The following is a 15,108-nucleotide window of genomic DNA, read 5'->3' as shown; positions in this document are numbered from 1 at the left end:
TTAATTAATTAATTTTCATTTATTTATTTTTATTTTATGTGTTTAAGTGTATTGCTGAATGTATGTAAATGCACCCAGAGGTCAGAAGAGGGCGCCAGATCCTCTGGACTGGTCTGCATAGGGTGTTCCAAGCCAGCTGAGAGACCCTGTCTCAAAATGTTCTAGTTTTGCCTTCAATTCCTATGGCAAAACACTCTGACCACTACCAACTTGGGGAGGAAAGGGTTTATTCAGCTTATATCTCCCAGGTCACAGTTCATCAGGGAGCCCAAGGTAGGAACTCAGGGCAGGAACCTGGAGGCAGGAGCTGGAGCACAGGCCATGGAGGAATGCTGCTTACTGGCTTGCTCCCTTGTCCTGTGCTCAGCCTGATTTGTTTTTATTTATTACTTTTATGTGTATGCTTGTATTGCCTGCGTGTAGGTAAGTGCACCCATGTCGTGCAATGCCCAAGGAGGACAGAAGAGGCTGTTGGATCCCCTGGAAATAGAGTTACGGACAGTTGTTAGCGGCCACGTAGGTACTGGGATTTGAACCTGGGTCTATCTGCAAGAACAACCATGTTTTTTAACTGCTGAGCCATCTCTCCAGCCCCCTCAGCCTGCTTTCTTTTACAGTATAGTACCACCTGCCCAAGGGTGGCACCACCCACAGTGGGTGGGTCCTCCCACATCAATCAACAATCAAGAAAATACCCCACAGTCATGTCCATAGGCCAGTTCAATGGAGGAAATTCCCTAATTAAGGTTCCCTCAACCCAGGTGTGTCAAGTTGACAACTGAAGCTGTCCTGCACACAAAAATACCCTCCAAAATTTATTTATTAATTTAAAAATATTCTATTTAAGTTACTGATGGCTGTCAGCTGCCATGTAGGTGGTGGGAACTGAACCCAGTTCCAAGAGTAGCCGGTGCTCATATCTGCTGAGCCATCTCTTCAGTTCTCTATTTTTATTTTTATTTATTTATTTTTTTGTATTTTTGAGACAGGCTCTCCCGGTAGCCCCAGTTTTCCTAGAACTCGATATGTAGACCAGGCTGACTTTAAACTCACAGAGATCCACCTGCCTCTGCCAAGTGCTGGGATTAAAGGCAAGCACCACCACACCCAGCTATTATTTTTATTTTTCATGAATGAGTGTATTGTCTGCATGTATGTAAGTGCACCTGTGTCATGCAATGCCCTCAGAGGTCAGAAGAGGACGTTGGATCCTCTGGAACTGGAGTTATGGATGGTTGTTAGCCAACATGTGGGTGCTGGAAATCGAGATCCTGGGTCCTCTGCAAGAGCAGCCAGTGCTCCGCTGAGCCATCCGTCTTGGATTTCTACCCATAGGCTCTGGCTAGATGAGACAGCATCCCAGGAAGAGATCTTCACCTCAGTAACTGCATACTGCAAGTGTGATGTTTGCCATCCTCCACAGCGATGTCCTGGGTCACACTGAACTTCTCATCCTTGCAGCATATTGGAGCTGAGAGAGCAGGTTCCCTGCTGCCCCTCGCTCATGGGGGATCTTCCACAGTGGGTGAGGGGCACCAGGAGCACCACAGAGGCCCAGGAACAATGTGCCTGAAACATTGGAGCTGGGACAGTTACTCAAAGACAAAATACTAGACTTGAGTTTTTATCTCTCAGTGGCTCTGCTCAGGTTGGGAGGAGTCGGCACAGGGAGTGGGTAGGTGGACCAGTGGGTGGGTGTGGGGTGGTGTCCCACTGGCCGGCCCAACTCTTTGTGCTAAATCCCTGTTTTGCCAAGAACCCTCCTCCTGCCTCAGTGGGCACCTGTCTCCAACTGACCCTCCCCGGCCACTGCCACTGCCCTATTTTTATTTCTAATTTTACTTAAATGGAAGAATAGATAGAATCTGTCCTGGTGTGGTTACATATACTTGTAATTCCAGCACTTGGAAGCTGAGGTAGGAGAATCATGAATTCCAGGTCACTTTGGGTTATGATTGTCTCAAAAAATAATATGGCTGGGGGGCAGGGGCGGTGCAGGCCTTTAATCCTAGCTCTCAGGAGGCAGAGGCAAGCTGAGCTCTGTAAGATCAAGGCTAGTCTGATCTATATAGTGAGTTCCACACCAGCTGGGTCTTACAGGGAGACCCTGTCTGATGATGATGATGATGATGGCCAGGCATGGTGATGCATGCATTTAATCCCAGCATCTAGGAGGCAGTGGCAGAAAGATCTTTGTGAATTGGAGGGCAGCCTGGTCTACATGGTGAGTTTCAGTGCAGTCAGGGCTACAGAGTGAGACCATGTCTCAAAGAAGGAAGAGGAGGAAGAGAAGGATGAGGAGGGCTTCGGATGTGGCTCAGAGGTAGCATGCTTGCTTTTAGTACTAACATTCTTTGGAATTGTCAGTGCAAAATGTCCTAAAAACTAGACCAATCCCTGTTCATTTTCTTGGGATTTTTTGATCACCACAAGGGGCGTGTGTGTGTGTGTGTGTGTGTGTGTGTGTGTGTGTTTATATATGTTCACGTGTGTGCACATGTATGTATGGTAGAGGCCAGAAGGCAATATCTGGTGTCTTCATCAATCTCCACCTTTTATTTTGAGACAGCATCTCTCACTCTAAGGTTTGTTGTTTGATTTAGAATGGTTGTCTGGAGAAACCCAGGAATCTGCCTGTCTCCTTTCTCCAGTCTCCAAACACACAACACTCTGCCCAGCTTTTTGCTAGGGTGCTGGGGATCCAAACTCAAGTCCTCATGCTTGTACAACAAGCACTTGATCAACTGAGCCATCCCCCCAGCCTTGTGTACCTCCTTCTTGCCTGTGCTTGAGGTGGATAACTCTGATTACCCTGTCTTTGCTGGAGTCCTAATTGAGAAACAGACACTAAGGTGAATGAACAAATTATATATAGAATATGAGAAAGTGATGTGGTGTGGAGCCAGGGCCTGAGCGCAGTGGTAGAACACCTGCCTAGCATGTTCGAGGCCCCAAGCTCACTCCAAGACCACAGCCATGAACAAACAATGACTGAAACAGCACTTTTGCTGCTTCTGATCAGAAATGAGTAGACTACGAAGGGGGATGTCCCTGGTCACCTTTGTGAAAATTTCAACCCTACCCTCATTCCATCCAGTACTACTTTAGAGTTCTCCATAGAACGTATCGTGCATAACTGCCAGAACACACTGTACTTATTACATTGACTGTCCCTGCCAAACTGTTAACTCCAGGTAGACTGGTCTCGTGTTATGCGAATTATTTTATCACTTGTTTCTAGAACAATGCCTGGTATACAGCAAGCACTCTATATATTTATTTATTTATTATTTATTTATTTATTTATTTATTTATTTATTTTGGTCTTTTTGAGACAGGGTCTCTCTGTAGCTCCAGCTGGCCTGGAACTCACTATGTAGACCAGGCTGGCCTTGAACTCACAGAGATCCGTCTGCCTCTGCCTCCCAAGTGCTGGAATTAAAGGTGTGCGCCACCACACCCAGCTACTTATTTTATTTTTTATTTTATGTGTATGGATGTTTTTCTGGCATGTATTAACTGCATCCATGCATGCAATGCCCAAGGAGATCAGAAGAGGTTGTCAGATCTCCTAGAACTAGAGTTATGGATGGTCATTAGCAGCCATGTGGGTGTTGGGAACTGAATCTGGGTCCTCTGCAAGAGCAGCCAGTGCTCTTAACTACTGTGCCAGCTCCTCAGCCCTTTATTTTTTAGATTTATTCTTTTAGGCCGGGTGTAGTGGTGCATGCCTACCATGCCATAATCCCAACACTCAGGAGACAAATGGGCCTATCTCTAAGAGCTCCAGGCCAGGCTGGTCTACATAGTGACTTCTAGGCCAGCCAGGGCTACATAGTGAGACTTTATCTCAAAACAAAATAAAACAAAAGGTTTATTTAATTCATATTTTATGTGTATATGAGTGTTCTGCTTGCATGTATGTAAATGTACCCCATGCATGCAGTGCTTAAGGAGGTCAGAGGAAGGTGTCAGATCCTCTGGAACTGGAGTTATGGATGGTTGTTATCCACCATGTAGGTGCTGGGAACTGAACCTGGTCCTCTGCAAGAACAGCCAGTGCTCTTAACTGCTAAGCCATCTCTCTACCCCCAAGATTGATTTATTTTTTTGGGGGGGTCTTTTTGAGACAGAGTCTCTCCGTAGCCCCAGCTGTCCTGAACTGGCTATGTAGACCAGGCTGGCCTTGAACTCACAGTGATCTACCTGCCTCTGCCTCCCAAGTGCTGGGATTAAAGGTGTGTGCCACCACGCCTGGCATCCCAAGATTTATTTAAAAGTTTTTATTTATATGTATAAATGTGTGCCACATGTGTGCCTGTGGAGACCAGAAGAGGATGTTACATTCCCCTGGGGTTGGTGATACAGGCAATCGTGTGCTGCCCTATGTGGGTGCTGGAAATTGAACTCAAGTCCTCTGGAAGAACATCAAGTGCTCTAACTACTGAGCTCTCTCCCAAGCCTCCCTAGTCCCCTCCCCAGCCTTTTTTAAAGATAAGATCTCATTCTGTAGCCCAGACTGGCCTGAAACTCACTATGCCTAGAACATGCAGCCATCCTCCTGCCTCAGCCTCTCAAATACTGCCTTTACTTCCAAGTGTTGGGATTCCCCATACATGGCTTTTTTGGGGGGGGGTCTTTTTGAGACAGGGTCTCCCTGTAGCTCCAGCTGTCCTGGAACTCACTATGTAGACCAGGCTGACCTTGAACTCGCAGAGATCTGCCTGTCTCTGCCCCCTGAGCGTTGGGACTAAAGGTGTGCACCACCACGCCCAGCTGCTACTATGTTTTTTAAGTGTATGTGCAATGCCTATGGAAGCCAGAAGAGGCCACTGGATACCCTGGAACTGGAGTTATAGACAGTTGTTAGCTGCCATGTGGGTGTTGGGCATTGAACCAGGGTCCTTTGCAAGAGTAGCCAGTGCTCTTAACTGCTGAGCCATCTCTCCAACCTTTCCTCCCTCCCTCATTTTTTTGAGACAGGGTTTCACTGTTAGAAATAAAAGCTGTGGTCCAAGAAAAGACCCCATCAATGCCACACAAGGAACACATGGGCAAAGCAGAAAGTAGCTTGGCAAGGCAGATACTACTTTTGCAAAAGGGTGACCAGATGGTCAGTCAGATTCAGCCTAGGAACTTGGGGGCCTTCTAATACCTAATGCAAGACAACTGTGTCCTTCCCCATTGGCTGGAGTCTGACCTCACAGTCTTTCCTGGGCGGCTAGTTAAAAAGAATCAGGGCAAAGGGAGAAGAGCACCACTACCCCAGGCCACCAGGCTCAGCAATGCAGCAGGCCTTTCCTTAAACAAAAATCTTACAGGGTGTGGTATGATTAAAAGATAAGAATTCCGCTGGGTGTGGTGGCGCATGCCTTTAATCCCATCACTCAGGAGGCAGAAGCAGGCGGACCTCTGTGAGTTCAAGACCAGCCTGGTCTACACAGTGAGTTCCAGGACAGCTGGGGCTACAGGGAGACCCTGTCTCAAAAAAAAAAAGATTAGAATTCCTAGGCGGACGTGGTGGCACAAGCCTGTAGTTCCAGCACTTACTCGGGAGGCAGAGGCAGGCGGATCTCTGCAAGTTCAAGGCCAGCCTGGTCTACATAGTGAGTTCCAGGCCAACTGGGGCTACAGGGAGACCCTGTCTCAAACCCAACCAACCAACCAACAGACCAGTCGACCAACCGACCAACCGACCAACCGACCAACCAACTGACCAATCAACCAACAAACCGTTGGGTTCCTTCCTCTCAATGTCCTTAGGGCCCAGGCGCTGCTGCACCACCTGTCGCTGCCACCAGAGGGCGCACAGCGGCCATCCCCGGGGAATGAGTCTCTCGACCCCGCCCCGGAAAGCTTGCAAGGGAACCCCCCTGGGCTGGATCCCTGGACCCCGCCGCTATCTGTATCCCGCTGGCCCCCTTAGCTTCCAGCCGGTGCCGGGGGCGAGTGCTAACCTCTGCAGGAGGGTAAACTGAGGCGGGGCGGTCCCCGAGGCTAGCCCCCGCCCCCGGAGGCCCCGCCCCGGCCCATAAGAGCCCAGAGAGCGCGGCGAGAGGCACAGTGGGGACCCGGGGCGGCGGCGCGATGGCAGCGCAGCGGCTGGGCAAGCGCGTGCTGAACAAGCTGCAGTCCCCATCGCGGGCTCGCGGCCCCGGGGGCAGCCCCAGTGGGCTGCAGAAGCGACACGCCAGAGTCACCGTTAAGTACGACCGGCGAGAGCTGCAGCGGCGGCTGGATGTGGAGAAGTGGATCGACGGGCGCTTGGAGGAGTTGTACCACGGCAGGGTGAGACCTGGAGGGACCGGGGCTCGGGGATCGAGGTGGCCTGGGACACGCCAGCCCTGCGTCCTTGGTGATGCTGGATGATGCACACTTGCCCGGGCACTCTTGCTGATGCACAGGCTAGCTAGCGTACCCGCTTCCTAGGTATTGGAGGACACATTCATACCCTGGGGCAGGCCATCTGTGCTCTGGGCGACCCAGCTTGTGGACACACACAGAGACATGCACACTGGGTCCCCAGATATGTGTCCAAACACTTGAGAAGAGTCAGGATGAGAAAAAGTTGGGGTGTCAGAGCTAACATATCTAGAGAAATGATAGGGAGAGGGGAGGGGATGTCCTTAAGCCTAACATGGACAGTGGTGACTAGGGAGATAGGACAACAGTATGTACAGATGATGGACGTTTACAGCAAGAGGTGTGAGGAGCACACAAACTCACAAGAACACAAGTGGTTGATACTTGTGGATCCGCTTGGGGGACAGCCGTAGCTTGCCACAGACACAAAAGCACAGCCTCAGTCACATGTGCACACAACCCTGGAGGCCAAGTGATGAGTTCCAGCTGTACCAAGATATGCATCAGGTCTTACTGTAGCGATCCCAGCTCCAATAGCTATCCTGGGACACAAAATGACTCAAGTTACACAGGGCTGTTCATTATCTGCTAACGACAACAATAAAGTTATAACCACCTGCAAACCAAGGACAGATGCCTGGCAGATGCACACATCTACATCAGTGGAAATTACGCTACTCATGAAGCTACTGAAGGTGTCCAAGGGTTTGCTGAGCGGTAGAAACAGAGCTGGGTGAGATGACAAATGTTTGAAATCCTAGCACTTTGGAAGCAGGAGGATCAGGCGATCAAAGTCAACCTTGCCTATATAGCAAGTTTGAGGCCAATCTGGGCTACATGAGATGCTACCTCAAAAATTCAAAACATATTGGTAACGTTACATATTTATTGTTTGTAGGCTACAAAACAAGTAGGGCTACAAACACAAGTGCCACAAAGTTTTTCTGTATTGTTTTGTTTTTTGTCTTTTTGAGACAGGGTCTCCCTATAGCTCCACCTACCTTGGAGCTGGCTATGTAGACCAGGCTGGCCTTGATCTCACAGAGATCTGCCTGCCTCTTAACTCCTTAGTGCTGGAACTAAAGGTGTGCACCACCATGTCCGGCTTTTTTTTTTTTTACTTCTTCTTTTTTTTAAACAAAGGGTCACACTGCAGCTTAGCTGGCCCTGGAACTTTCTATGTAGCCCAGGCTGGCTTCAAGCTCTACCATCCTGTGTTAGACTCCTGGGTGTTAGACCTGAGGTTTCCACCAAGCCCTTTGCTTTGTTTTGGTTTTTGAGACAGGGTCTCACACTGTAGCCCTGGCTAGCCTGTAATAATAAGTCAATAAGTAGATGAGCCTAGCCTCAAACACATGGATATCCGCCTGCCTTTGCCTCCTGAGTGCTGGGATTCTACCACTGAGCCTTTTTAGCACAGCATAAAGAAGCTACCACCCTTCACAGTGACACTGGGTCCTCTGCTCAGCCACATGAGTGGGCTCATACAGAAGGACAAATTCGATTCTTGTGTTAGGAGATACCCTGTGACATATTCCTCAAAAGGTGGGTGCTGTGATGCCGTGTGCCACAGCCACACCTGAGCTGCAGACGCACTTGGTACACTCACTCAAGCACTTTCTGTACAAAGCCACCTATCTCCTCCATAAGACCCCTCAGCTAGACCTGAACTCTTGGCTTTGGACTCTGGCTTAGACTCAGGCTTAGCTGCCAGAGGCCTGTTGCCCTACACACACCCCCACATGACTGCACCCTCACTTCCCAGATGGACAGCACGACTTTAGTCTAGGAAAAACAGGCTATAGCCCCAGAGACCAGCCTTCTCTCCCATGTAGCCTCTGGCCCAGGACAGCTGGATCCTGTCCCTAGCATGAGCCCCAGCTGTCTTTTGGGCCCCTAGCCATGAAGCTTCAGTTTGCCCTTAAGGATGATTCATCTCATCCCACCCACCCATCATGGGGAGACTAGGTGGTCACTTTCCCCCACCCAACAGCTTGTAACATGGCCCAGGGTGGCTTGGTCAGCCCTGAGCCTAGCCCCCTTTCCTGTCCCTTGGGGGAAGGGGCCCGCCCCAGCAGGCTCCCCTCCCCCACACCTACTGCTAAGACTTTTCCTTGAAAGGGCAGAAGCTAACCCCTCTCCTGAATCCCAGAATCTGACATTCCTAGACTCGCTCGCTCGACTGGGCCTGTTTTCCAGTGTGGGAACTTCAGCCAAGGAGGGAGCCTGGTGCCAGGCCCAAAGCTCCCAGAGCTGAGGGTGCAGGCATCGGGCTGGTACCAGGGCCATGGGCCTCCATCCACCCATCTGTCACCCTTCCCCCAGCACCCAGATGTCCCGCCTCAGTGGTGCTGTCCCTGCCTGCCACATTATTGCTCTAGAACCATCCAGCTGGGTCCCAGGATGGTGGGGTGCCTGCAGAGCCTTGGACAAAAGGCTTGGGAGGAGGGAGGTTGGGAGAGGAGGGGGACTCTGACCAGCCCTCCCTCCCTGGCCTTAGGAGTCAGAAATGCCAGATGAGGTCAACATTGATGAATTGTTGGAATTGGAGAGTGAAGAGGAAAGAAGCCAAAAAATCCAGGTAGGTGGAGAGATAGCCACTCCTCCCCACAGTCCAACATGTTACAGGGCCCAAAAAACAATAACTGAAACTGACGTGTTTATTAAACATTTCCTGTACCAGATACTGAATCCTCCCCCCCAAATCCTATAAAATAGACACAATTAACATCGTAAAGAAAATGAAGCCCAGAGAGGTTGAGATATTTGCCTGGGGTCACACAGCACAGACTGTACAGAGCTAGGAGACCAACCCATCTGTGGTGCCTGGCTGCTAGAGCTTTGACTTTCCAGCCTCCTGCATTCCACCTGCTTCTGGTCCCTATCAGATCTTAGGTCTGGGTTCCTGCCTTGACAGCACCTGGGCAGTCCACCCTGTGGTTTAACTGCCTTTTGTCTTGCTGTCTTAGGACTCCCTTGGGAAACGGGGAGGGGCTTAGAGGGGAATAGGCATTAGTCATTTACTGTTCTGTGTTATTTGTGTCCCTGTCTCCCCTTTGTAGGGACTCCTGAAGTCCTGCACGAATCCAACGGAGGTGAGTCTGAGCTCTTGTTTATGCCTTGATAGGTGTGGGAGGGGTTGGCTGGCCACAGCCAGGATAGGGACAGGCCCAGGGAACTCTGGGATGCTCCTGTCTTAGAGCCTGTCTCAGCTCTTCAGTCATCTTCTTTGTCTCCTCCTCCTCCTCTCTACCATCTGCCACCAGGGCTCCACCTCAGCTCCCTGGGAGCCCCTCCCTCATCTGCCTCCTGTTTCTGCCCCTGTGCTGCCCCTCCCTCCCTTGATGGGTGCCCTGGTTGGTGGGGAGGCGGGCTCAGCTTCTCTTCCATCTCTCCTCCCTCTATCTCTACCATCCTGGGGGCTCCCAATATACCTCTTGGGGGCCTCCCATCAGCAGGCCCTGAAGCTGGGAGGCCCAGGCCCTCCCACTTCCTTCCCTACTTTAAAAGGAAAAATATTCATAGCTCTCCATGTGGCTCCTCATGCCTGAGGGACAAACGTCACTGTGTGTCAATCTGCCCCAGAGCTGGCTCAGACCTGGTCTCTGGGGGTTTGCCTGCTTATCTCGGCCTAAGAAACATCTCCCCCTTCTTTCTGCCTAACCTGTCTCTGTCTCTCTGTCTCTGTCTCTCTCTCTGTCCCTGTCTGTCTGTCTGTCTGTCTCTCTCCCCTGATCTGAGTCTTTTGTTATGTTTTAGTTTTAGTTTTTTGAGACAGGGTCTCCCTGTAGCCCCAACTGATCTGGAACTCTGAGTAGACCTGGCTGGTCTTGAACTCAAGAGAGCTGCCTGCCATGCATCACCATCTCACCTTTCTTTCTTTCTTTCTTTCTTTCTTTCTTTCTTTCTTTCTTTCTTTCTTTCTTTCTTTCTTTCTTTCTTTCTTTCTTTCTTTCTTTCTCTTTCTTTCTTTCTCTCTCTCTCTCTCTCTCTCTCTCTCTCTCTCTCTCTCTCTTTCTTTCTTTCTTTTTGTCTGTCTCAATGTGTAGCTCAGACTGGCAAGCCTCCTGCCTCAGCTGGGAGTGCTGGCCTATGCCACCAAGTGCAAAGCTCCCAGTCTTTCTCTGCCTCTTCCCCTCTGTCCATGTGTCTTACCATCTTCCTCTGTCTTACTGACCCAGCTGCTTGCAGGAGGGTAAGGACAGAGAGGTGGGTAGTCTCTCCTTTGCTGTCTTCTCAGAACCCCTACTCTGTCTTCAGGACTTTGTGCAGCAACTGCTGGTCAAGCTACAGGGTCTGCACAAGCAGCCAGGCCAACCACACTCCAGCCCCTCAGATGAAGGCAGCCTGAGCCCCCGCCAGGACCGAGCCCGGACTGCTCCCCCCTGACAGTCGCCTGCCTCTGTCCCCTCCATATCTCCAATGCCGGGATTGTTTATAAGCTGTATTTAATGGTTCTGTAACTCTACCTGAGTGTCTGCTTTTCCTCACCCCGCTAACCTGGGCTTCCCCAGCCCCTGCTGCCCTCCTACCCGGGTTTTACATCCCCAAACCACAGCTGGCCCTGACAGATGGAGAAACATTCCTCCTGGCCACAGATCCTGAGAATGTGCCCTACTGACCCTGCTGGGGCCCTGGGGACTCACATCCTGTTCCTACCTCCCCCATCTGGACCCAGTCCCAGCCCCCGTGGGGGAGGCCAGGGCCCCGATCCCTGGACTGCTCTGGAGATGTGAAGATGCACACTGCCCTGTGGCCCCTGTCACCTCCAACAGGGGTTGCACAGCAAGCAGGTCATTAGTTTACTCCAGGAAGAGTGTGCTTAGCTCAATAGGCCTAGGAGCTGAATAGCCTAGGTGCCCAGAGTGGGAGGACACATTGCCCCTTGGTGTTGAGGTTCAGGGATTGGGTGCTTGCCTAGAATCTGCTGGGTGAGGGGCTGGGATGTGCCTCAGCAGTAAGCACTTGCCTAGAATCCACCAGGGAGGAGCTGGAGGCGTGGCATCTCCATAGAAACCACCAGTGAGGAACTGGGGATGTGACACAGCCGTAGAGCACATGCCAAGCATAAGCAAGTTTCTGGTTCCATTCACAGCAGAGAAAAAAAAAAAAATCAGCCAGGTGTGGTGGTGCATGCCTTTAATCCCAGTACTTGGGAGGTAGAGGCAGGGGAATCTCTGTGAGATCAAGGCCAGCCAGGCCTACATAGCAATTCCAGGCTACCCGGGGCGCTGGGAGACTGTGTCTGAAAATACAAATGAAACAAACCAACAAAAATCCTGGAGGGCTTCCTGAAGGTAGTGACACTGAGGCAAGAACTTATGCAGCAAGACTCAAACCATACCTGCAGACCCTGAACTTGGGAGTAGAGAGACTGATATTGGGGCTCTGTCAAGGATAATACCATCTGTTGATTGGCTGGGTCTCCATCCAGTCAGAATGGACAGTGTCCCTAGAGCCAGGCAGGGAAGTCTACTAACCAAGGATTATTGAATCCTTACATACCCGGACATAGGGAGACTTGGAGGGTCCCAGAGGAGAAACCAGATCAGAGGTCTCTGTATCCTGGTGGTCTCAGGAGTTGGGGTGGGCAGGCCAAAGCTGGGGTGCCTAGGGAAACACATCTCCCCAGTCCCTCTACTGAGATTGCACACCCCACATACCTCCCAGCTCTCCCACAAGGATCAGGGCCCCCATCCTGGTGCTCTGAACTATAGTCCAGCAGAAAAGATGTCTCCAAAGAATTTCTAGAGTGCACTGGCCTGTCCAGCCCCACACAGACAGGCCTCTAAGCCTCCTCCCTCTCAGAAAATGACTGCCTGGGGGACCGGGAGCATCACATCACATCCCCAAGCCAGGGAACAGCTTCCCTTTCATAGAACCTGTTTTTGGTTCCTCGTGGTTACACCAAAGTGATGTGCTCAAAACCCAAGTCCTGAGTGTGCACTGTTGGGTCTCTCAGTTTCCTCAGCTAGAAAATGGGAACTTCACAGATGAGGAAACTGAGGCCCAGATTACCAGTGCCATTTGCTAAAAATCACATGGATGTGACATGGTAGCACTGGGCTTTGATTCCCAACATGACTCCAGAGCTCAGCTATTTAACTCCCATACTATGGTACCCTATAAATCATCACATGGTTATTTATAGTGATGGGAAGAGACTGGTTGATTCATACTAAGGTGTTAGTGACTGCTCACAGTCCTGGGAGATAATTCCATCTAAAAGGCAGTGCGATTTAAGAACAAGGCTAAAGTAAAAGTATTGGGAAGCACCTTACCTAAGGAGTTAAAAGCATGGTCTCAGCAGAGGATAGTGGTGCACTCCTATAATCCTAACACTTAGGAACTGGAGGCAGGAGGATTGTACGCTCCAGGCTAGCCTGGGCTATGTGTCCAGGCCCTTTCTTAGAAAAAAAAGAGAGCCATCAGTAAGATGTGGGTAAGGGGGGATGGAGAGATGGCTCAGGGGTTAAGAGCATTGTCTGCTCTTGCAGAGGACCTGGGTTCCATTTCCAGCACACCCACATGGTGGCTAATAACCTTCTGTAACTCCAGTTTCAGAGGCTCTGATATTCTCTTCTGACCTCTGTGGGCATTACATGACACGGGTTCACTTATATGCATGTAGGCAATGTATACATACTCATAAACATAAAAAAACTAATAAAATATTAAAGAAATGATGTGGGTAAGGGCACCAGCCACTGAGCCCAATGACCTGGGTTTCAATCCGTGGGACCCACATGGTGGAGGGAGAGAAACAACTCCAGAAAGTTGTCCTCTAGCCTCTACATGCATGACTTGGAGCACATGACCTACACATATGCACCCAAGAACACAAAATTAATAAAAATAATTTGGAAAATAAAGGACCATCAAGATGGTTCAGCAGGTAAAGGTGCTTGCTGACAAACCTCAGGATCTGAGTTCAAACCTCAGGATCTATATGATGAAAGGGGATAACCACGGGACTGGAGAGATGATTCAGCAGTTAAGAGCACTGGCTGCTTTTGCAAAGGACCCAAGTTTGGTTCCCAGCACCCACATGGTGGCTAACAACCATACATAACTTCAGTTCCAGGGGATCTGACAACTTTGTGGTACACATACATATATGCAGGACAGGCAAAACACTTATACATATGGTTGTGAGCCTTGCATGTGAGTTCTGGGAAAGGAACTCAAGTCTTCTGCAAGAGCAGCAAGTGCTCTTAATTGCTGAGCCATCTCTCCAGTCCCCTACCCCTTTTTCTATTAAAAAAAAAAAAAAAAACTCCTGAAAGTTGTTTTCTGACCTCCACATATGTGCGATGGTGTGAGAATGCCCACATACATATACAAAATAAATAAGAAATAAGTCTGGAGAGATGGTTAGGTGGTTAAGAGTACTTGCTGCTCTTCCAGAAGACCTGAGTTCTGTTCCCAGCACCCACATGGAAGGCTCACAACTGCTTGCAATTCCAACTTGAGGGGCTCTGATGCCATCTTCTGGCTTCCGTAGGCACCTGCACTTACACATATATATACACACATACATATAAATACATAAATGAATATGATAATATAAAAACAATAAATACATAAATGAATATAATAATATAAAATCTCTAAGAGCTGAGGATCACTCAATGCAGACTGTTTGCCCAGATATGCAGGGTCCTGGGTTCCATTCTCCAACACTGTAACAAAGCAAAAACTTCTGCCTGATTTCAAATTCCACCTGTCCTATTTCTTAGCTGTGTGGTCGTAAGTAAGTCATTTATCCTCTCTGTGTCTGCATGATGATTAGAATAGTACCAACCCCCTAGGATTGTGAAGTTTCAGTACACAGAGCATGGTTTAATAGACATGTGAGGGTTGTGGGGAGGGGCTGGCTGTTCTTAGCCCCGAAGATGCCCCTTGGGAGCACTGAATCACAGGCCCTGGGGTGTGTGAAGGAGCCTCAAGGGACATAGCAGGCCTGGCACACCATCCTCTTAGTGTGGCACATACCTCCCAGCAGACCCCCTGCCTCCTACAGTCTGTCTGGCTTCCCACACAGCAGCCAAATGACGCTTTTCCTCACTGATACCCCCTAGTTTCCACCCACCCTGTTCCCTGTCCCCCTTTCCTCCAAAGTCATTTTTTTTCCTTGGTGAAAACCAATTTCTGCTGCTGATGAGACAGTTCAACAGGTAAAGGTGCCTGCCAACACCAAGTCTGACAACCTGAGTTCCATCCCTGGACTCCATGTGGTGAAAGAAGAGAGCTGACTTCCACAGGTTTGTCCTCTGACCTCCACGTATGCACCAAGGCACCCCATACCCAAAATAAATATTTTTCAAAAAGTTCCTGGCTCTTTTTCCAGTATCTTTTTTTCAATATTTTTTTTGTTAATTTTTACAAAAACTTTATTGAGAATTTCATACATGTATATAAGGTGTTTTGATCAAATCCATGTCCACGCCCTCTCCTCCAACATTCCCCCCTCTGAAGAAGTAACCCTAAAATCTTTCAAGGATTAGATACAAGCTCCCAAATACTTTCAACATTTTTGGCCTTTGGAAAAGAGTATGTTGCTAACGGGCCCAAGGACATTTTGACTTTTAGCCAAGAAATTGGCTACATTTCTTTGGGGTCTTTTTACCCTAACTACCTAGCCAATTCCTACCTCCTATTCGTATAACACCATCCTCTGAAGGGGTTACCCAAATTGCCAATAGGGAATCGGGACACAGACTGCTCTGGCTTCTTTCATGCTGA

The 15,108-nt window shown here is 49.5% G+C and overlaps 1 protein-coding gene across 1 annotated transcript; it reads left to right on the top strand.

Moving 5' to 3' along the window:
• Nucleotides 1–5,874: 5,874 nt before the first annotated feature.
• On the top strand, nucleotides 5,875–10,831 carry Ppp1r14a (protein phosphatase 1 regulatory inhibitor subunit 14A). Its single transcript, XM_008853899.3, has 4 exons — nucleotides 5,875–6,288; nucleotides 8,864–8,944; nucleotides 9,426–9,458; nucleotides 10,624–10,831. Exons 1-4 carry the CDS (start codon nucleotides 6,088–6,090, stop codon nucleotides 10,750–10,752), a joined length of 444 nt encoding a protein of 147 aa, XP_008852121.1. The 5' UTR covers nucleotides 5,875–6,087; the 3' UTR covers nucleotides 10,753–10,831.
• The last annotated feature ends 4,277 nt before the right edge of the window (nucleotides 10,832–15,108 follow it).

Source organism: Nannospalax galili, unplaced genomic scaffold (assembly GCF_000622305.1).
Source record: "Nannospalax galili isolate Female #2095 unplaced genomic scaffold, S.galili_v1.0 scaffold886, whole genome shotgun sequence".
Classification (NCBI taxonomy): Eukaryota; Metazoa; Chordata; class Mammalia; order Rodentia; family Spalacidae; genus Nannospalax; species Nannospalax galili.
The sequence above is the reverse complement of the archived record's forward strand: the minus strand, read 5'-3'. Positions and strand labels throughout refer to the sequence as shown.

Coding starts and splice junctions, on each gene's coding strand:
- Ppp1r14a (XM_008853899.3), top strand. CDS start 6,088: ATGGCAGCGCAGCGGCTGGGCAAGCGCGTGCTGAACAAGCTGCAGTCC. Junction 8,945..9,425: donor AAAGAAGCCAAAAAATCCAG/GTAGGTGGAGAG, acceptor TCCCCTTTGTAG/GGACTCCTGAAGTCCTGCAC. Junction 9,459..10,623: donor CCTGCACGAATCCAACGGAG/GTGAGTCTGAGC, acceptor CTCTGTCTTCAG/GACTTTGTGCAGCAACTGCT.